Source organism: Dicentrarchus labrax, unplaced genomic scaffold (genome assembly GCF_905237075.1).
Source record: "Dicentrarchus labrax unplaced genomic scaffold, dlabrax2021, whole genome shotgun sequence".
Taxonomy (NCBI): domain Eukaryota; kingdom Metazoa; phylum Chordata; class Actinopteri; family Moronidae; genus Dicentrarchus; species Dicentrarchus labrax.
Window position 1 is genome coordinate 23,947,630 of NW_026136715.1, and position 23,764 is coordinate 23,971,393.

Genomic DNA, 23,764 nt, shown 5'->3' on the forward strand with positions numbered 1-23,764 from the left:
GGAGGGAGAGTGTCCGCCAGTCAGTTCAGAGGGGTTAATCTCTCTCTCTCTCTGTCTCTGTCTCTTTCTCTGCCTCTCTCTCTCTCTCTCTCTCTCTCTCTCTCTCTCTCTCTCTCTCTACCTCGATCTCTCCCTCCCTCCCTCTGTTGCCTTTTGTTGCGGCCCCTCACTTTCTCAACACTTGGACAGAGGGAACTGATACTGTGCCTGTGTGTGTGTGTGTGTGTGTGTGTGTGTAGTTTGGGTGTCCTTCTCACCACTCGCGATCTCTCTGGACTGAACTGTACGTGAACATGACTGACGGGACTTTCTAACACACTCCTCATGCTGAATGTTCACACCACAGACTGGTAAGGCAGCGCTCTGGTCGGGAAAGTTGTCTTATATTATATATATATTCATGCAGAGTGTGTTTGGGGTCGTAGAGGGATGAGTGTGTGGGAGAATGCCACTTTTGTGTGTGTGTGTGTGTGTGTGTGTGTGTGTGTGTGTGTGTGTGTGTGCATGAGGGAAATGCTTGTTTGGAATGCAACAGGTTATTTGTAAATGCGGGTTTTGTTTCCATATTTGTGTGAGCTCAAATTTCCAAAATATGGAGACATGTAAAGATGTGAAACGCTTCTCTGTCCCTGTCTTTCTCCTTTGCTCCGCTCCCCCATTCCCACTTCTTCCCCTTATCCCCCCTCTCCACCCGGCCCAAGTTACTCAAGTTACCGGCTTCCTCCTGTTGTTATGAGCCCCGTGGTTTCTATGCAGCACTCTGAGGGCGCTCCCACGCTCTCCCAAAGAGAAAGAAAGGAAGGAAAACAGCGATAACCATTTCAGAGCCACAAAAGAAGTGGGGAGAAGCATGCATGGTTTTGCCCCATGTCTCCCCTGGGCATCAACATGCACGCTTTTGTCCCTTTAATTCTAAGAAACTTGGAAAAATATCTCTGTCTTTTGCATGTCTGGTTGGCTATTTTTTGTTTTTTTGTTTTCTGGACAAAAGTTTTCTCTTTCCTTCTGAGGTGGTGGGGTGGCTGAGGTGGTGAGAAAATTGGAAACAGAACCACCCACAGTGGAAGTGAGTCAGCCCGGCATTTAGTGGTGTGTTGACTTTGGAAATGGCAGGGATTGGGGGTGGGGGGGTGGGGGTGCTGGTGCTGGGGGACAGATGAAATTGTCAGAAGAAAAGAGGAACAAACAGAAAGCGTCATATTTTCTGCTGAGGGTCTTAGAATCCCTGCAAAGTGGGAGCTGAGCTGCAGCAGGCATTAAATGAAAGAAGAAGAGATTGACAGAGAGGAGAGGGGAGGAGAGGTAAAGCCAGAGGCTGTTTATAAAGGGAGGGAGCGGCTTGTGTCCATCTGGGACAATCCCAAGTGCTGAAAGCTTCCCCACCCTGATCCCAAACATCTCTTTCCCCCCTCTCTCCCTCTGTCTTTCTCATTGTCTCTCTGTTGCTTCCTCACAATGAGGTGCATGTGGGTACATTTTGGTTGCAACCTGCAAAAAGCATTCAACTTGCTGCATATTTTCTTTTGACAGACACATGCTGCCTTACTGCCTTTCTTTATTTTCTTTTCCTGATAATCTTTGTCACTGTCTTTCCTCTTCTCTCCTTGCCTGCAGCTCATTTGTATCGAGTATGGGGATGCTCTTCTTTTCAGTGTAGACTATATTTTTATATAATATTTGTAGTATATTATGGCCTGCAACGTAATGCAAGATAAATCTGTATTTCTGTGTGATTTAAACTATAAACAGTCTCGCCTTAGCTGCTTTTTTTGTTCTCCCACATTCCTACTGACATGCAAAAGTGTTGATGGTGTCACACACCGGCAGAATAAAGTTCTGGGTAATTTGTATCATGGTTTGCATGGACAGCTAAGATGTAGGCCTATATGTTATAAGCTGTAGGCTTTAATGCATGTCAAATGCTATGTTTTCTCGCAGCTCAGTGGCTAATAAAGCAAGCTGTAGCCAAATGCAATTGTGGTCTACCAGAGTGAGAGGTGAAGTTAACCAAGCAGCTAAAAAGCCGAAAAAATCATTTACATAATCATTGCAAATGCACTACAAGAATACATTTTACACAGGTTCTCCTCCTCCTCCTCCTCCTCCTCCCCCCCTTCATCCTCCTTCTATTATCATTTACTACCAGAAACCCAAAAAAAAAAAACCCCACACACAAAACAACTTACACAGCCATATCTGGCTCGCTTGTGCTCTCCCTTTGTCTGGCCTGCTTGACCACTCTCCGTCTCCTTCTCCTCTTCCCCTTCCCTCCCTGCCTTCCTCCCTCCGCGCTGCCTGTGTATCCAGCGATAAGGGGACAGCGACGGTAGCACTTCCTCTCGCCACAGGAAGCAGGAAGTGTTGATTTCCAACACAGCCTCTCTGGGCAAACTCTGCGCTAGGTCCGCTGGGATTCTGATGCACACACACTCAAATTCAAACTGCACACACTCCAACATGCAGTGAAGTTGGGATATTGACATAGAAATGCATGAGTTCTGTGTGTGTCACCTGTTCTGCAGACAATGACTCCACTATATATTTTCCTGCCTGATGGTTTTCATGGGAAACCACCTGGGAAGCCGTCCACTCTGTGTCTGTTTGGCCTCAGGGTTGGCTTGCAGGTCAGGGGATGATTGGCTAATTATTCCTCTAATCACAGCAAATGTTTTGCTATCTCCCTCTTTGGCCACGCAGGCGGGGTGGCGCTGTCGAGCTTAAAAAAACACAAACAACCATTCATCAGCTAATGGATTCCAGTTATACTGCAGGGTGGGAGGGCTGGGTGTGAGTGAGAGAGAAAGAGGGAGGGAGGGAGGGAAGCTGACATAAAGAGAAAGTGGAGGAAGACAAAGAATAGGGCGTCTGAGGGCACCAAACGCTACCTGATGGATTTTATTTCTAAGCAAGAGCCTTACTCCCATTTGTAGTCAAATTAAGATTTTTATAATTGTGGTGGTGGTTTCCTTGTGTGTGATTTTCAATTTTTTTTTAGAGCCAAAGCAGTGACATCATCCCTTTTTTGAGAAATCTGCTGTTATAAATAAGTTCAGGAAACAAAACATTTAAAACAAGGCAGAACACACCAAAAGCACAGAGAAAAATTGCACATTATTCCGGAAAATGTTTCCAACAAATAATTTCAAGTTCATTGACAGATTTTCGTTCACTTCTTCCAAGATAGTATTAGGAGGGTATTCGATTTCAGCACATGACGCACACGAACTCCAGCATGTTCAGAAAAACAAGTGGATGGATCAGTGTTTAAAATAGAGGGATTTAGAAGAGAAACCTAAAAAAGCGGGAACTTTGAGACTATGAGAACAAGGACAAATAGAGTTTTCTGAACACAATTCTTTTCCAGTCTTTTTTAAGGCTGTGGCTTCTACATCAGTTTGACTTCTAACCTCTGTTTTTTTGTACAATACCATGAAACATTGCACATGTAACAGGTATCCATCCAGTTATCCATCTGGACCATACTCCACTTTATTGTATATAGTATATATATGTTTTATATATTATATTTTTAATCCATCTCTTTGCACAAAATGTCCACTGTGCTGCTGTGCCAAATCTGAATTTCCCCTACGTGGGATCAATAAAGTAACATCTTGTATGGTAGAAGAGGAGTCAGTGACAAGAAAACAGATCAAAACAGGTGAAAATAGTCACTGACCAACCGTACAATACATTTAAAGTTCATTCCTCTGAGTGTGATGTGATGATCTACACTTCACAGATGGTCAATGAACTGACTAAAGTCATTTAGGCCAGACTGGTCTTGCAGAATATACATAGGTCATTGGTGCATTAGTCACCTATTGCCAAAAGGTGAAGACAGCAAATATTTTTGTTTTTGTTTAAGCAAATTAACAGGATGAGAGTTTGCATAGTTTCCAATACGGTGAGCTTTAATTTGCCTTCAAATACCAGTCCCCCACCTTATTTCATTATCATGAAAATCAAATCAATCTGGAAGCACTGGAAGCAGGGCTGCTGCTAAGAATTATTTTCATAATCAATTAATTATTTTATTAGACTTGTTTAGTCTATAAAACATCAGAAAATAGTGGAAAATACCACAAAAAGTAATGTGTCAAATGTTTTGTTTAGTACAACTAAAACCATAAAGACTTTCTTTTCTTTTCAGAAGAACTAGACTTTATGACTAGTTTTTAAATTGAACGACAGCATTCCTGACTAAGTTTGCATTTTATGTAGGCTAATGGTTATTGCTGCATGTATTGCCTGTGGTTTTGTAGTGGTGGCTGTTAGTTAAATATGAGGAGGGAGAAGAAGGCTGGCAAGAGATTGAGTGGGAGCAGAGAAAGGAACAAAGAGGAAAAGGAAGAAGGGAATATTCAAGTGACACCTGTGAGTGTGACAGAGGAGTTAGGAAGGAGACAAAGCAAAGCAAAACTGCAAGAATATGAAGAGATTTGGGGCGATTAGGAAACGTTGGAGATGTGAGCCTAAACTATGAGCAGGTCAGGGGTCAAGAGGGGCGAAGAGGTCAGAGTGGGCCCAGCAGCTCTACTTAGAACAGGATATCCTGCGAGGAAAACCCATCTGTCTCTCTCTCTCTCTCTCTCTCTCTCTCTCTCTCTCTCTCTCTCTCTCTCTCTCTCTCTCTCTCTCTCGTTCTGTGTCTTAAATTCCCACAGAGGGCACAGCGGAGAGGAGAGGTGTAACCTTTCACTGAAAACACCAGAGAAAACACAAGTTCCCAACTGAGGGGCTTCACTTGCATCCATCATCGGTGACAAAGACAGATAGCAAGATATGCACGCCTGATGTGTCTTGCGCTGACAAACTGAGAGTGTATGAAGTGTTTTATGGTGTGATGATAACGGTGTGATGTTCCCATCCTGTGCTGATGTTTGTTGCTGTTTTCATCCACTCACTGCAGTGGCTACAACAGCCAAGATAAATTTCCCTGCAGGGACAATAAAGTTTATCTTACTGTATCTTATCTTAGCCAGGCAGACAGTGTGTAAAACAATTATGAAACATCCCCGTTTTATTTTAAATATACTAAGGGATATATCAGCATGCTGGACCCTGGTAAATGCTGCCATCCAGTTGTGGTATTGAAAATTGTATGTCTTTTGTGAGATACTGAATGCTACAATTAGCATTATCCTAGAATGATGTTGCATGTGGTTCAGGTTCAGGTTGCCTAAAAGTTTCAGAGCCTCTGGTGTAAGCCTCTCTTCTTTATTGCAAGGTACTAAATCCCTGCCTACACTATGGTCGAACCTAATCCCCGCCTTACCTGTGTTAGGGTTAGGGGTTATTATCATTATCAAATAGATCAGTTTTTTATTAGATGTGTTTGTGTCCTGTGTAGTAAAGGGGGATGCCTTCGGATCAAAGAATCATAGCCACAAGAATTTCCTGTGTTAAACCTGTGCGAACAATAACATTTAAACTCCAGTAATTACACTAAGATAATAATTTGTACTTACCAGGTTCTTTGCTGAGATCTGGCAATGCGGCTGTATCACTAAAAAGAAGTCAGACAGGAGCAGTCAGATCATCAGACAGGTTGTAAAGAAACTTCCAGGTCATCCAAACCTATTTAGACGAGAAAACAAAGATGAACAGTAAAATTATTACCCAAACCAGTGACTTTTCTCCCCCACTGGCATAAGACAGTTAGGGTTAGGGAGCCAATCAGAGGCAGAGTGGCAGTGGGTCTTTGTGTAATATAGGTGTAGAAAAAAATAATCGTAAAATGTTGATTGTTTATTGTTTACAACCTGTCTGGCCGTCTGAGTGTGCGTTTTTCCCCATCAGACTTTGTTGTAGGGATGTCGACACATTCCCAGATCTCACAATTACTTGAGAATCCAGTGTTATTGTAACTGAAAGATATTGTGTCCAAAACTTAGAAAATAAGGTCCAGGTCGTAATAAATCAGAATTATCCTTAAAGCACACACTCCGTTGGCTTAAAATAGCTTAGGTTGACATTACCGGAGAAGCAAGTACATGCCAACTTGCTTTGCTTTTAACAAAGACTGCAATTACATTTGTTTAAAAATCTCTAACCTTGCAGGATGACAGGTTACTAAAACGGTCCGGTAAACACGCTACTTGTGAGTCCATGTGACTTTTGTTTACGAGCCCTGCCTCACTTGTAATTGGATATCCTAAAGCTAAACAAACTGACAACGTTGCCACCATGGTTTGGACCAAAGCAACATATCTGTGGGTGTAACAGCATCCTCAAAATGTGAAAAAGATGCAGCAGGAATATGGAGCCCGATGGAGATCTGTGTGGCTTATTTTATTTTATCCTGAACCAGCTTGATTTTGACACAAGAAAAAAATAAAGATACCAGCTTTCATTGATCATTTTCTACGGTATTCTCAAGGAATGTCTGACTTCTCCCTCGTCGGCTCGATGTGTCAGACAAATTTCAACCTACTAATGTTTTCCTCTTGTGAGGAGCTTTATGTTTCCCCTTGTGCAACAGTTACGCCAAAATAGTCATTACTCTCTCCATACACTCAATCATATACTCAGTCTGATATTCTCACATTCAAGCTCGCTCTTAAGTGGGTGATATTTTCCGTATGGGAACATTAACTTATTTTTTTCCTATGAATGGTTTATAGTGACACAAGTGAGAGACATAGAGAGAGAGAGAGAGAGAAAGAGCGAGGGATCGAGAGCGAGAGATGGGGAACGAGAGTGTAGAGCTATTTTTGGCCTGTCTGGGTGTTTCCTACACACACACTCACGCTTCTCAGGCTTGTTGTTGTTCAGAATGGTGGGTGTTAAAAGGGTGAGTTTTGATTTGATTTGACTTTGTGTTTTGAGGGTTCGTATGCGTATGTGTGTGTGCGCATTGTCGTGTGTGTGTGTGTGTGTGTGTGTGTGTGTGCTTGTTGATATCCTTGGGATTTTCCTGTGGTTGCTATGGTTTCTTGCTGTGTTTTGAACAACTTGCCATAACTCCAAACATCCTTAGGGTGTAAAGGATCTTCAGCCCTTCATTATACACTCCACTTGTGCTGTTGCCGGGGTTGACCTCAGTTCACTTTCAATTTAACCAGATCAAACGACCATCTTTACATTTTTCTCTATCTTCTTCTTTGCTGTGGTGTTTTTGCACTACACTTCCCAGAGATCTTGTGTCAGTTGGCTTTAGGCGGCAAAGCTGCTAAGGTTTTTCTCAAATTCATTATAATATTTACTGTTCTTCTCACATTAAGTTTTTATTATACCTGTCAACAGTGGTTAGTGATGACTGCACACACAACACCATTGCTATGTTGTGGAAAATGTCTGTCAGCGATCTATTGTGTTAGAGCACACAAGGCTTTCGATGTGCCTCGTCTTTTCAGAAATCCGCTGTCTCCTTTTTTTTTTCACACGCCGTGGAAACTTTTGTACATTGTTTTTTTTCTTTGTACATTGTGTTTTTTTAAACAGTGTACATTGAGGGAATATATGATTGTGTCTTCTTTGGGCTTCCATTAAGGTCTGTGCTGTATAGATTTATGTAGGCTATTTATTTATTTAGGCATGTATGATGTGTGTGAAACTTTTTTGACAGATGTTGGATCACACCTTTATTTATTTTATTTAAACATGCTTAAGTGTGTCAACATTATCTTACAAAACGGAGAGATATAGAGATATGAAATGAAAGATATAAAAGCGATATTGATGTTCAAGAAGCCTTCATCTGTCCTTCTGGTTGTCATTCTGTGAGGATTTCACTTCTGTGTGGATCACCACACAGTCAAATGTCGTGTTGTAGCTGGACCGCATCTCTGCTGTGGCAACTATGTAATGTTAGCACACAAATCCAACACTAATACAATCGATTCATCTAATTTAAACTGGGCTTTACACACATTTTCTAGACCGTTTTTAACTAAGAGCTCCAAATACATTATCACAGCAAAAGCAACCAATTTGGGCTAATTAAATGATGCGAATGCAAGGCTAGCAGTGGGGTTAACCATATTGAATAAATTAGTGATCACAAGTCGGATTAACCGACGGGAGGTTTTCCTGTTTCCTGTCCGTCTACTGTTAATTACTATATTGAAATGGATAAAATGAATTAATCTACAGTTATATTATATTATATTCTCTGTAATTAATGTTTTAAAGAGTTCGGTCTAGACCTGCTCTATTTGAAAAGTGTCCTGAGATAACTTCTGTTATGAATTGGCGCTATACAAATAAAATTGAATTGAATTGAATTGAATTATATTATAAATATTTTTAATCTGTAATTTAGATGTAAATTAAACACAAATTGTGTGAATTTCAATAAAGTTACAGTAAAAGCAGAGATGTGAGTTGCTGCTATACTCTGCTAAGCAAGGCTAGTTTTAGCAGGTTTGGCTCATCATGAATCAAATTAGCCACTATTTTATTTCCTCGGGACAACAGCGATGGAAATGCTGTTGTGTTTTTTTTCTGTGAAGGAGAGCGCAGTAAGAGTGACGGGTGTGGTCCTAGAGCTGAGATTACTAAACAAGAGCGCAGATTTGACTGTTTTAACGGAAATGATACAGTCCCATGAGATAATAATGTTTGGTATGGTAAATCAAATGCAAAAAAAAAAAGCTTCTGGTCCTAGCTCCATTGGTAGTTTCTGCATTTTGGTGTACAGGGCAGCTCTGTAAATATGTCTTCAGTGAGCTCAGTCTCTGGAGACCAAATGTGTAATTTTCTTCAATTCTGCGTATTCGCCGCTTTAAATAACCCCGTAGCCTCCACGTTATCTTCCATGAAGCGGGAGGGTCACACACACGATTTGAGCGTGTACGTGCTTGATGTACAAAGTCTCTGTCTGTCTGTATCTCATGATTATCAACTGACCGCCGCAAGACTGAAGCAGACTCTCGCTGAAAGAGCAATCACACACGGAAAGAAATATTTTCTGTAGAATATTGCAGGTGTGAAGTTTCTGGCACTGAGATTACTGGCAAAGAGAAACTCTGAAAGGAAACCCAGCTGCATTTAGAAAACGTTTGAGTATAGTTCAGTGCTGTAGCTGACCACACCCTGATACTCTCTCGCACACATACACACACGAAACACACGTAAACACACACAAACACATGGTCGTGTGCATACATGAATAGCTCAAAAAAAAAAAAAAAAAAAAGAAATACACAAATGGAGCTCAAGTTTTCCTTCCAAATATTTTCCAGCCTTATTATTTTCATCTTCTTTGTTCTTGTGTTTACTCAGCCCACTAAAGATAATAAGTCTTTTCCTCAGTGTCTACCCCCCAGATCCCCCCCCCCCCACACACACACATTTCTCTCCCTCTTCATCTTCCTGTCTCCCTCTTTCTATCCTCATCTTGCTCTCCGTTCCCCCACTTTCCTCCCTCCTCCTTCTCCTCTGCTTTTCTTTCTTTCTTTCACATCACCAACTCCGTTTCTCCCCCTCTCCTCCGCTCCTTCCTTCTTTTTCTTCTCATGCAGCATTCCTCACATTCCTCTTGGCTTCTTAGGGGGAAGGACCCCGCTGGCAGACCAAGGCCAAACATTATTACAGTGCTCTCAGCCTCTCTCTCTGTTTCTTCATCCTATCTCTCTTCTTCTCTCCCTCTCCCACTGATCCTACCTCTCTTATTCTCTTTCTGACTTTCTTCTGTTCCTCCTCAGTCACTTTATCTTTCAAATCCCTTCCCTTGTTCTTTCGCTCTCTTTTTTTTTTCTTCATCCCTGCTAATTCCATTTTACAGATAGTTGCTTTATGCTTGTACTTTAACTGTGTTAAAACAGCTTACTGAGACCGCTGTGTTTCATAATTAGTGGAAATAAGGGTCATACCCTCCTCTGTTACGTAAAACAGGCTCATTCATGTTTATACAAGCGCATGTGCTGTGTTTTTTAACAACGACACACTGTCCGCACATGGGAGATAAAGTATCAGACACACAGAGTAGGCTCAACACACACCCCCCGCACTTACAAAGCCCCGTCAGTTTTCTCAATTAAGTGAGGTTTCGAGAATATTTCCCTGTGTCTGCATGTATTTGAATGCACCACAAATTAACGTTAAACATTTTAGTTTTAGCTAGATGAGCCTGAATTGTGCTCAGGTTTTATTACCTCATTATGTTACACACAGAGATACACCGTCACTAAGGAGAACTGAAACAACAGATTCGAAATGAAAGCAGTAAGCCAGTTGCTTTAGTTTGATGTGCAGTGTAGTGAAATAGAGAAAGAAGAATAGTGGATTTCTGATTTGATATCAGGAATGAATGTGCATCTGCATATGTGTGTCCATACATGTCATGGGTAGGCCTGGGTATCATTTGAAAATGTACGCTGAGATTTAGAAAAATAAATAGCCTGGGCTTTTATTTGCTTCAGTCAGTGAACTTTAACCTGCCTATATTTGGAACAGGCGTCTATGTGGGACAGGCGTTTTGTTCGTTTTGCACGTTTGATGCTCATGGTTTCAATAAAATGGTTGAACTGTGGAGAATCTAACTGATCTAAATTTGTAACATGTCCATATTGACAAAAGTTTAAACATTTATCTTTGTGTAGGTGATCTAAGCAGCTTGGAACTCACTCAAGCGGGCGACCCGGTGGGCTCTAAGAGGTTTTATACATCCGGATAATTTCTGTAAAATCCTCACCAGGCTAGTAAAAGAGACCTGTGTCTATTTGGAACCCTGCTTTTAAATTAAGCTTTACAGTAAATATTGTTGTCTTCCAAAATATTTTTTTTTTATCATTAAACAAAAAAAGTAAAGTTCCTTTAAATGTTGAACAAAGCTAGACCTACAAGAAGCCTTTAAATAAAGATCTCCCTGATGAAAGAGTACTTTCAAAAACATTAATTCATTACTTAACAGTTTTTTATATTTATACGTATAAATATATTTATTTATATATATATTTATACGTACGTTCTTCTGACCATGGTTCTGTGAGGATTTCAACCAAGTTTTGCAGATGCTTTTTGTATTTTGTGACGGATCACTTTAGATGTTGTGTTGAAGCAAGAGCATGTCTCTGCAGGTGGGAGGCAACTATGTAGCACACAGTTGACCACATCCTGCTCCGTGTATACTGACAAAAATGGTACATACGTCAGAGTGACTGTTTTTAACTGTGTCATTTCAGTATAATTTATATTAAGGTTTGACTCATCATGTTTGTAAAAATACAGATTCCAAAATTTTTTTGCACTTAACCTGCACTGGAGATTTAAATCAGTGATTTCCTTTGTCTTTAGACTGTGAAGACTGTCCAGTATTGGATTATTCCATATTATTCTCACATTTGGACTCACCAATATATCTTGAAATAATTACATTTTGCAGTTACTTTATAAAGTTACATAGGGAGGCTTTTACAATAATTTGAAAAGCAGTTTTTAGTAAATCTTTAAAATTTCTGTAATCAGAGTAAAAAACAAGAAAGTCAGCTCTGTAAAGTAAAGCTCTTCTTTAGATAGATAGATGTTGTTTGTGGAAAATACTAACTGACCAGTGCTGGACTGCGTGAGTTTGTATATGTATGTATTCCTCTCTCCCTGTGGGCGGTTGCCTGCTGCGCTGCTTTTCTGTCACCCTGTGGTTTTGTTATTTTCAGCTCGAAACCGGATGTGATTCAGACTGCATGGTAGATTGTGTAATTGAATGGACTAACCACATACACACACATGTGCTCAAAGACACACACACACACATACACATAGGCCTATATACACTTGCACACACATTTTATGTCAGCACACAGAGACACATGCAGTCAGACAACACACAGAAAACGTACGCGTGCACACACACACACACACACACACACACACACACACACACAGTTTTGTAGCTCTGTACACCCACACAGTGAGGGTTTCTGGGAACGGTGCTGGGCTCCCCCCGTTCACAGAGGCACCCGAGGGTGAGCGAGCGGACGATGGAGCACCACCAGCAGTAGACAGACGCACGCTTCTTGGTTTCAATATTGGTCTGAAACATCGGTTGTTGACCTGGCTGACGCTGAGATCGGAAAAAAGGATAAAACGTACAAACGCTTGTGCACTGTGGAAACAAAAGGACGGTTGAAAGTGGGGAAAAACACTGAGAAGTGCTAGTGAAACCCATAATAAATGTCAGTTTCTGCATCAAAACATTTAGAAACTGTAGCCTACAGTTACATGCAGATAGAGCTAATTTCAGAAAAAGTAAGAACAGTAGGGAAGACATAGAGGTGGGCAAAAAAAGTACCTCCAAAAAGATTTTTCTCATATGTACAAAAATAGATATTCTGTAGAGACTTATTAATAATCATGAATAATTACTGTGGCTGTCTATGTATTTCTTCTAATTGTGACCATTTTCATTTTAGGATCCAATTATTATCTTTATTCGTGAAAGTTTGGGGATTTAGTTTTGTGTTGCAGAACGTATAGATGTATTTTCATGATGTTACGGAATCTCTGATGAAACAGAGAAAAGACTGAGGGCTCCTGTCATGCTGACCACACTCCATGTGACGCCGTTTGAACGATGTACGTGACACAGTGTGAGCGGCTGCTGACAGCAAACAGCCTCTTGATTCTAGGAAGACTTTGGACCAGAAAAACTGACGAGACGACGCTCCTGCGTCAAGCTGCCACAATAACGTATGCAGATGTGTGTATGTTAGAACATCGAGGCTTACACAGACAGGATGCTCTGTTTCCTCCCTGAATGTGCCTCCCGCATGGGTGCCCTGCACTAGGTGGTCTGACAACAGCAAGGAAAGATTTGTACCTGCAATGTCAGAACATTATTTAATTAACTGCCTTTATTTCCATGTAAAAAGTGTGTTACAGCAGCTGTGAATTATAACTTATATATACAACCTCCAGTCTGTCACTATAGCAGTAATCAAAAGCATTATGTGATGTGATGATGAACCTTGTTAAGGGATTATGTCAGCACACAAAGGTGGTGATGGTTGCTTTACCTTCCACCTCATTGCTGGCTTTACAGTAACTGCTGGCAAATCTTCCCAACCATATTACCTCAGAGCTTCCTCTTTACGTACTGTCTGATTCTCATCATTCTGTGGTATGGTCTCTTCAGAGGAGTATGTCTTTTTGTGAGCATGCATTAAGTGCAATATGTTCAATTCTCACTCGATTTACTGTAAAACCATTTACAATAAGTTGACTTCATAGTTACATGTACAATGAGCCACAATGATTTAATCATAGTGTGTTTATAATGTTGTTTTATGATATTGTATCTATTGCTACTGCAGTGGTGCGTAATGTTATACTGTGTACTTGATAACAACAACAGATATATTGCGGTGAATTAAATCAGTTATTCCTGCAATGCTGTAAATATACAAAATATTCTGCTATTGAAAAAGAAATTCTATTTTCCTTTTTTTCATTATTTTCACTAAATTACTGCAGTAAGTCCTTGAAAATCCTTTATTGTTATTAGCTGGACAGGAACAAACTACTTATTTGGATCGTGCTCAGGGATTGTGCATACCATGCTTACAGAAATCTAACAGCCTTTTTCCACATGGTAGGAATATCCACTCCCGTGATTAGATCTGGTTTTCCATAGGACAGAACAGCACACATAAAGGTTTGTTGACTTTAAATAACATGTTATTTAACCAAGCTTTCCTCCTGCAATACTTACAGCTGATCTGTAACAATAGTACAGTACTCTCTAGTATTCTCTACTATAATCTTTAATCCTACAACAGTTACAGTTTTAATCCTATTTCAACTCTATTGTGGCATGGTTTGGGCCTTTCCATGAATTTAATGTACAGTAGTGAGTAAAGCTATTTATACAATCAGCTCAACAATATATGGCATTGTTATTAGGCCTACAGAAACTATTCCAAACATTTCCTCATGATGGTCCTTTCTTCTACTGTTGGCGAGGACGTGAAAACAATGTTCAGGAGTCCTATCAGAGTCTTTTCTCCTGTTAGGTCTCTACTTCAGATACGTTATGAGGTCATTTAGGGTGGTTGATCTCATTAAATGGAAGTGCAAGTTTTTATATAATTAAAGGGAATAATATTGCTGTGGCGTTAAATGTATTGAAAGAAATCCAAACTGCTCCAGTCTTTGTAATCAAATTTAAAAGCTCTCGTGAAATGACTGTTAGCGTGAAAATTACAATATTAGTCAGCAGGGTGTGTATTAGTCATTTGTTGGTTTTGTTTAATAATTATTATGAGAATTATTTGTATATATATATATAGTAAAATCATGTATTTGGAGTACCGTTTAAAGTAACTGCAGTCAAATCCACCAAAACATGTTTTACTGGCAGGAAACCAAATTGGGTTCAAGATACATTTTTTGTTTCCTGAGAATGTCTGTAGCCTTGGTGGATATGGTTTTGTGCAGAAACTTTTATCATATACAGTTTGAAGTTGCACCCCGGCTAAAATAATTGTTTGTTAAATGCTATTTTGGTTTTATTAGACATTAGCTAGACATAGCTTAATTGGTATGGAAGGGCGGACCTAGAGAAATTCATGAGGTGCCAGAAAATATAGTCTGATTTAATCACAAACAATCTCATATATCAAAATGTTCTTAGAAAAGCCCCCAAAGGAAGATTTTAACAATATTACATTACATTATTGTGGCAAATTTGTAAAGCAATAAATGGATATATCCAAAGGTGGCATTAGAAACCAATAGTTTTATTTCCAAATCAGACATTTTGCCAAATACACATTTCATTTAACTTTAGCCAATCACTTGTGAGGCACATCATTAAATTATATGTGCTCATTTCCATTTTTTAGCACATTTTAAAAAAAGGAAAATCTAAATGAACGTGTTAAATTTGACTGCCTTTGACACCAAACTAGGGCGGCAGCTGGGGTGGCAAGGCATTTATGCCACCCCTCTGCTTCCGCCCCTGGGTACCTAAACAGACTTCAGAAATCTGAATAGCCAATTGTCGGGACTATTCAGTGCTGTTGTATACATTATGCCATGTACTATATAATACAGTCTCAATACAATGGACAAATAATGGCAGTTTATTACAAATCAGAGTGCTGGCAGTCAGTACTGAATGTGTTGGAGGTTCCTTTACTTTTAAGCAGCAGACTCAGTAACATGTGCTTCAACCTGGAGTGTCACATGCTGTCTCACCCAGACAAAAATAACGTGCTGAGTGAAGGATTTATCATTTTTGGAAACATTTACTCTTGAAAACGTAAAATGTCAGCACAGACTTTTGGAGAATCAAGTAAAAAAAAAAAAAGAGGGGGATGGGGAATTGAACCCTAGCACTCAAGAGCGACAAAAGTGAAGTGAAGTTAAACTAATTTGTCTGGGGACCTCCGAGGGGTTGAGGAGGGTGTCGGGACCCACAGAACCACATCACTCTGCCTGCTGCTACTACAGCGCTGGTTTGGAGGGTTTTGACAGCAGATGGAGCCACAGCGTAGGGGCATTATTGGAATTGACACACTGTGGAAACAAAGTTAGGACTCTTTTCCAAAGTTATAAGGAGCCAAGCGCGGATTGGCTGCAGTTTGCACCCAATGGGAGTCAGTCAGTGCAGGAAAACAATAGTCCTGAAGGTCCGTGTGAAGTCAAGGCTATTTTTGGTGGGACCCGCCTTGCTTGCTATTTCTGTCAGCAGGAGACCGGAGGGGAGGGGGCAGGACTTGAGGGGCCGGACTTTTTCTGCAACTTGCCTCCGATAAGTCTCTTTTCTTTTCCTCCTCCTCCTCTGTACTGCTCCACTGACAACACCAGCGGCTCTCGCCATCACCTCCCGTCAGGGTTTTTCGGTCTCCTGCACAGGGACTTTGTTTAGCTGGATTATATCATTAAAGGTTTGGACCGTTTCAAGAGGCTGTTAGGTGTTAACGGATTCTGTCTTACAAAGGTAGGAAACACTGTTGGAGACAGAGTGTGATGTGGGAACCGCTGGAAGTTTGTTTCATGTGCTTTACTTGTTAAATGTGCTGTTGTTTGTGTCGGAGTTTTGCATTGCTAATGCTAAGAAAAGCTATGAGTGGTTAGCTAACCTGCGCAGGTGTTTGCTCTGTTTTAATTGCCCACGAGCGCTTAGAAGTAAAGCGCGTCAGAAAATAAGACCTCTTATTAAAACTGATGAATACCATCTTCTGGTCTCTATAGTGTTATTTTAGCCGTCGTTTAGTGATACATGACTACCACAAAGTCACTATTAGCTCGTTTTTTTCTCTCAGAAACGATATTCCTTGCGGGATATTATAGAAATAAGCCAACACATAACGTGTCACAAAGTAGGATAAAGTCACTAAGTTAGATACGCCGTGGGTCGCCAAAGAAAGGTCGTCATTTTTTGGTTGTCTTCGTAAACAGAGAAATGAATGTTTTGTTGAAATTGTTTGTGGTCTGTGAGCTACAACCGTGCCATGTCTTATCAGTCATTTCTCAGATGTTATTCAAATATTATTTAGCCGACTTTTGGCCCTTGTGTTTGACCCCAATTGGGTTTTTGCTGCTCAACAGATGTTAACCAGCAAGCGGAGTTCAACAGGTCTTCCACCACACACACACACACACACACACACACACACACACACACACACACACACGCACTACTTGCCTACTTTATTTGTCTTGTGTGTGTGTGTGTGTGTGTTATTTCGGCTGGCCCAACCAGCACTGCCATATTCATTCTGTGATCTTTATATCCAGCTCTGGGTCAAATATTAAACATGACAGGCGGGGCTTACATCACAAGGGCAGCTCAGATTGTGCCCAGCCGCACCCATCAGGTGGCCAAGTCTGCTAATACAAACCTTTAAGGAGCATTAAGTCATCTGTGTCGGCTGCCAGCAGGGATTGCAACAACTTTTCTGGGACAGTTTATGGCAGCCTGCAGTTGACATTTTTCACAATAGAAAGGAGAATTTCAGCATTTTGATCCAGCTCATGAGCTGCCACTTGCCAATTGTACTTGTTTTGATAACTTCTTATTGTTTTTTATATTGTGTGTCTGAGCTGCTTTTCACTCATTTATTTTCTGTTTGTCTCCACAGATGGAATCAGCACCTCTGGAAACATCATAGAGACTGACAGACAGGACAACATATTTCATACGGTGGCAGGTAGAACTTTCAACTTCTAAAGAAATTTGACTAAATACCAACTGGGACTTAATAAGTAGTTGTGTTGTGGCTTGGTAATATTTCACTTAAGTGTGTTAAAGTTAGACCACAGTCATCAACACTGAAACATTCATGTGGAAAAATGCCTGTCAACTCCCCTCAGGTCTACATCTTGTCCTCTTTACAACATTTTATTTTTACAGCGTACACACACATTAAACAGCTTGGGTGACAGCAGATTTTCCAGTGTAGAATGATCTAAGCTGTTTGATTTTCTCAGAGAAGTGCAGTAAAGTACAGAACAGGTGTTGAGGTGTTGTTGGCCTAGTTGGAAACACGTAGTCTGGCCGCTGTGTTTTTCATGTGTGGGTTTGCTGCAGGTCATGCAGCAGTGTAGTTTATTATGTGTCAAAATGTCCTACAAAATGTGTGCAAGTTAAATTCAGCATTCATTGTTCTGCTGCACGGCTTTGGCTACCTTTTGTGAACAATATCCAGTTGCAGTTCTTTTTTTCTAAAAAAAGTTATCTGTCAGTCCATCCTGAGTTCAAATTAGTCTTGAAGGATATTTTAAAAATCTGCATATGGTGCCAATATACACTTGTAGGATTTAGTTTACTTTTTTCAATATCCCTTCCCTAATTGTGTTATTTTGTCTTAGCAGTGGAGTGGTCCGAACCTTAATCTTAGATGCAATTGAAACAAAGATCTGGAATTATCTAAATTTATTTTCTACAGACATTTTCCAACGGATTTTCAACTGTTTTTCATTCATCACATAATTGCTGCATTCGCATGTGAATGTGGTCATGGTGAATGACAACAATGAAAATGTCAACAGTGACTGCTAGTGCGATACAGGATGTGAACCTGAGCTAACCCTGCACTTATCTCGCTCCGCTTTCAGGAGAATCTATGACCACGATGGGCATGTTAGGATTGCCTTTACCCCACAATCAATTCCCATCCTAATAGCAGCAGTCATGTATATGTCTGGCAAATTTCTCCCCATTTTGCTTCTCTTCTCTGTGTAAAGAACTTTAGAAACATCACCACAAGCCAGCTGCGCTAAGTGCTGACTCACATGGGAAACACTCAAAGGTTTTTTTCTTCAACCTGAGATCAAAATGAATTTGATCCACTGCTCCACCCGTCAGAAACGAGTCACCCGGCTGTTTCTTTGTTTCCTGCCTTTTAGTTTAGATTAGCATTCTCCTCTGTGAAGCATGCCTCTGTGATCACACTGTGTAGGATTACAATGCATGACTCTCTGAATGGAAGCTTGCCCTCGCTGTGCCAGGCTCCGCTGACTGTATGCTAACCAAGGACTCGCTATGTGTGTTTGTATATTGTGTGTGTGTGTGTGTGTGTGTGTGTGTGTGTGTGTGTGTGTGTGTGTGTGTGTGTGTGTGTGTACGTGCCTGTGGAAAAACCCGGTGAGGTCATGGCCATGGCTGTAGGGTCTGGTTACACGTGTGTTGTCCACACAGGGCAACTGACACTGGCTCTCTCTCCTTTGTCTTCCTCTCTAATCTCCATCTCCTTACTAACACACACACACCCCTACACACACATACAGACACACAACCTCACTTTAAACCTTTTTTACTGTTGAGCATATCACCCCGATGCCAGGCGTCTCTGAAGTTAGAGACTGGTTAGCAGCCTAAGGTGGCAGCAGTCTGCACCAGATGTGTGTAAGACGTGACACCACCATTTTAAAAGCCTCTAGAGCTCAAACAGCCCTTTAAACTACAGAGGACTGCTATAATAGACCTGCAGGCCTCCAGGCTTACTTCTTACTTATACTGTAGCATGTTCTTCTTGTTTCAGTTTTTTTACATACACAAAAATGAAATCAACAGGTGGAAACAGTACCTGAAGAGACCACGGGTGCAGGGACAATGCATGATGCAGACAAGTTGGACACTCCTAATAAATCTTCTATAATACCATGAAACCAAAACTTCCACATCTGAGTCACATTCCAGTCCTTCCAGCAACAGATACAAACAGTTGTTGAAGTTTTGACAAGTAATAAGATCTAGTGTTTTAAAGGTTGTTTTCCTCATAACAAGTGAAAAGAATCTTTTAATAGGTTGAGAAAGTAGCTTTTGTTTTCAGTGTTTTTCTGAATCAACAGATGTTGCATTGAAACAAATCAAGCCATCTCTATCATATCCACAAAATAGAAATAGAATAAAATGATAATATTTTTGGAACAAATTGCTTCACCGTACAGACAGACTCACTCTCACATGTACACTCTTTTTCTTCTATAAATGTTCCTATGTCTTGTATTCTGTCCTGTCTGGTTCACTAAACTAAAGGGAGACACTTCAGGGACAGATAACAACAGGCATGATTGTAATAGCTGCAGCAGAGAGGACATATCCTCTTCCTGGTCCTGGTTTTCAAACACTCAGGTCAGCTGATGTAAGGGCTTTTCTTCTTTGTGTCACTGGTTTCTGCAGAATGGGAGAGCTGATAGAGGAAGAGTTTGTTACAATAGATTATTTGTATATGCGTGTGAGAGTTGGATTTGTATTTTTACATTTAAATGTTTATTTTATATTTCTATAGGTTAATATACAAATACATTCTTTCATATATTATACATTTCTACATTAAACTGCAGTAATTAGAGAGAGTGAATGAGCTTCTGTTGAGCATTAACTCTGATTTAATGCTCTTTTTTCCCCTTGCAACTAATCTTCCTCACTTCTTTATACGTCTGAGTAACCTGACCTCACTTTAACATTTAATCAGCCGGTTTAGAGTTCATTGGTATAGAGGTAATATATCACTAAACAACATACTGGAATGGTAATACGGCTGCAGCTACTACACTATTTATATAACACTAAATTGTGCACCATCTTGAATTTCCTGTGTGTGGCGTTTTTGTTAGAAAACACTGTAAAGTCATTAAATCCCAGCAGCTGCCCCCCAAAATTGACCTATTTGTACTGATCAACAGCCATATTAACCTCTGCAGATATATTATGGTCATTCTGAGCTCTGGGTCCCCTTAAAGCCAAACTGCAGTGTAGATACTAGTTGTGGTAGTAATGGTAGTAATAGTAGACGGCAATGACGGAGACGGCTATTTTTGACCTGCTGAACAAATGGCTCGATTGTCCTGCCTCTAGGTGCGTGAAATCACTTGATATGTCAGGGGTAATGTTATATAATACCCTCCAAGGGGCCCCATGGCACTGTGTGTGCGTGTGTGTGCAGTTTTCTACTTTTCATGCCTGTTAATTGTGTGTATTTTTCTGCTTCTCTGTATCACCCTGCACATATTTTGTAAATAGGACAGAGAGGCTGTGTGTAAGTGTGTGTGTCGTGGCCTGAGGTAACATTGTTCTTAACATTTTATTAGTGTGTCAAATCAATTCATGTTGTATAAACCTTTGAGCTAAAGGCTCCTTGCTGTGGTCAGCTGGGTAATTGGTCTGTTGTTGGCCTCCAGCCGCAGTCTGTATCCCCTTCGGGACGTCTCTCTCTCTTCCATATACACAAGCACATACACGTAGACACACTTAATCCCATTGAAATTTCCTTAAATCAATGGAATTATTCTCAGAAAGATTTATTCCTGTGCCATTTGGGGAAAAAAAAAGAGACCTTTTCACCTCAGTGCCACCCACTGCTCCAGACAAGAAGCCTTGGATCTAAAAAACATGTTTCAGCCTCCAGTGATTTGTGATTTGCTTCTGTCAAAAACAACTACATTTATCTTGATCACAGCTTGGGCTCCAGGCTCATAGGCTTGTGAAAATTCATACTGAAACCATTCATACTGAATATTTCTGCCCGTATTCAATCAGGTGTTTTGTTAGTAGCTCATTAAGGCTCTGAAACCCTTCTGATTCAGTGATAAAATTATTGGGTGACATCATGAAAAGATTATATTTACATCTAACATCTGTTAAATTCAAATCCTGCTGTGTTACATATGTAGCTCTCAGGAATGCTGATCATCTTGCACATAGATGATGTGACTAATATGTGATATCTGATAAAAGGCCAATACAGACCCCATATATCAGTCTACCCCTAATCACAAGGTTTCCAAACCAGACTCCTCCTCGCTGTATTTTGATATAGTTCGACCTAAAGTGCATCAGAGAGTAATGGACGGCTCACATTCACTCCAGATCACCGAGGTGACTGACACTGACCTCGGATCAGATAGCCTGTTGTTAGAGCAGATGCAATAGGATCTCCTCCCATCTGGATGGACTCCTGACTTTACATCTGACTGTGTGTGTGTGTGTGTGTGTGTGTGTGTGTGTTGTGTGTGTGTGTGTGTGTGTGTGTGTGTGTGTGTGTGTGTGTGTGTGTGTGTGTGTGTGGACAGGATTCTCAGAGACGCCCTTTTGAGATACATACATAGACGGCACAGAAACCTGTCAACAGTGCTGCAGGGAGCAAAGGTGATAATAGTTGGGGAGTAGTTGAATATGTTGTGCACTAAACTGTGCAAATCACAGATGTGATCGGTGGAATATGTCCAATATCACAAGGGGGAAGTACACAAGATGCATAATAATACGCATGCAGTGATTTTTTTTTTTTTAAGCAGGCTCTTTCTCTTACTGTTTCCCCATTGCTAATAAATACTTCTACATCCTGTATTGACACAGCTAAAAAGTTGCTGTAATAGACTGAAGGTATCCCATATTCAACATCTGGCATATGTCTAACCTAATGTCTGCTTGGCAAATAGAATGAAATTCAAATATTCTACCAGTAGCAGTGAATACTTTGTGCTTTTTGTGGTCTGAGACTTGTTATAAACCAGGTCAAATCTGACCACTTGCAGAATTAAGGTAGTTGTGTAGTGAGCATTAGTGTAATTTCTGCTACTCCTGCCATTTCTCACTGGAATCCAATCAAGTTAAGTGCAAGTAATGATCATTATCGATGAATTTGTTTTTCTTAAGAAAATGACAAACAATGAATCCGTTATCAAATAGTTGTTACTTTTCTGCCGATCGATTAATGACTCTAAACTGGACCTTGTGGCTGAATTTTAAAAAAAAAAAAAAAAAAAAGGGACACCCGTCCAGGACTGTGGCTATGTATGGATTTTTTGTCTGTTTCTATGTGTATATGTGAGTGTATGTGAGTGTGTTCATCCCTGACCAGAGAGCAGAGCATGTGCAGGAATGTTAATGTCTTCTTCCTTTGTTGTCCGTGCAGACAGCCGAGTGTGACTGTGCATATTCATGAAGCTGCCTTCCTGGAACACGTTAACTTTTACCAAGAAAAGAAAGTAGATAAAAAATAAGATGAAGAAATTGGAGAGAGAGAGAGAGAGAGAGAGAGAGAGAGAGAGAGAGAGAGAGAGAGAGAGAGAGAGAGAGAGAGAGAGAGAGATCAAAATAAGAACATGAAGTAAGAGATGGAGGCAGATGTCAAAAGTCCTCTCAGCAAATCCTGTTTCACACATACACTTCAGTTCATTAATGTTTTTCAGCCAAAGTTGTTTTTTTTTTCTATGCTACTGTAGTTGCTCTGGCACTAAGTCTTTGTCTTTACTCACAGAACTCAGTCTACAGCATTTATTAATTTCCCTTTTTTTAATATTTGAAACAAGTTATTGAACTGAAAGTGGATGGAGAACCTTGACTGCCCCTTTCTTTATCCAGCAGACAACATAATCAAATGAACTATGTTTGAACATGAGTTTATGTCCAATTCTGAGTTAAATCAAATTGTCTCCCACTTGTGGGGTTGACTGAGCAGTATAAGCAGATCGCGTTCTTATCAGCACAAAAGCCTTTGCTGCAGATTGTAGTTCTTTTGTAGCTGCCAATCTCTCCACCACTACCACAGGCTATCAGTGTATCAGTCACCACTGTTTTCACCACTGATATCCAACAAGATCACTCCGTTCACTTGAAATAATTTCCCTCACGACATTGCAAAGTATTTGTTAGAGGAGATTAAACAATGGACACTTGAGCGACTTGAGTTGTGTTGCATTAGTGTTTGTTTGCCTGATCAGGCATTGTGTTTCTAAGTTGGAAGTGTGAGTACCGTGTGAGTGTATTGTGGGTTGTGATGATAAAGGTGGACTGATATCTGTGTGTGTGTGTGTGTGTGTGTGTGTGTGTTATAAAAGATAAAGGGGGAGATCCCTTTGAGTGAGCTGCTGTGTTGAGTGGCTTTATCTCTGTTGGGAAATGTGGGGAATGTGTTTGATGTTACGGAAAGCAGGAGTATGAGTGTGTGTGTGTGAGAGAGAGAGAGCTTTGACAGATGTGTAGAAATATTGAAGTTAATTTGTCATCTTAAATTTTTGAAGATCAAACCTTGAAGTTCTTGACTTTTAGGTCTAGTGCAGCTAAAACTGCAGTGATTATGAAAGAATTAGTTTCTTGAGATCTGTGAAGTGGGGCTGTGTAGGTGTATTTCTAACCTGATGTGTACACCCTATGTATAACCTGTATTAACTGGATGAGGACAGGTTTCCTCATGTTGCGCTGGGAGCTGCCCAGTATGGCCAGTGTTACTGTTGGCTGTCGAGCAGCTGTATTGCAGCGGCTGGAGGAAACATTGCTTTGCCAAAGTGCGTTTCCACAGTATTTATTCCTGTCAGTAGTTCCATAAGACTCCACATTCCTGATAGGTTAAACATTCAGCAAAATGAT

At 40.5% G+C, this 23,764-nt stretch overlaps 1 protein-coding gene across 5 annotated transcripts in view; it reads left to right on the forward strand.

Annotated features, from left to right (window-relative positions):
- The window catches only part of hdac7a (histone deacetylase 7a), a 62,173-nt gene continuing 38,409 nt past the window's right edge, over positions 1–23,764 (forward strand). The window contains exons 1-3 of one of the 5 annotated variants that reach the window (XM_051424808.1): positions 3–350; positions 13,539–13,597; positions 17,031–17,099. Coding sequence is in view for 2 of the 5 variants with exons in the window: in XM_051424804.1 (XP_051280764.1) it covers positions 332–350; positions 17,031–17,099 (88 nt within the window). In the remaining 3 variants the exon portion in view is untranslated. Of the gene's footprint in view, positions 351–13,538; positions 13,598–15,622; positions 15,887–16,827; positions 16,945–17,030; positions 17,100–23,764 lie in introns of those variants that run through there. The other 4 variants (XM_051424804.1, XM_051424805.1, XM_051424807.1 and 1 more) reach the window with 4 other exon arrangements.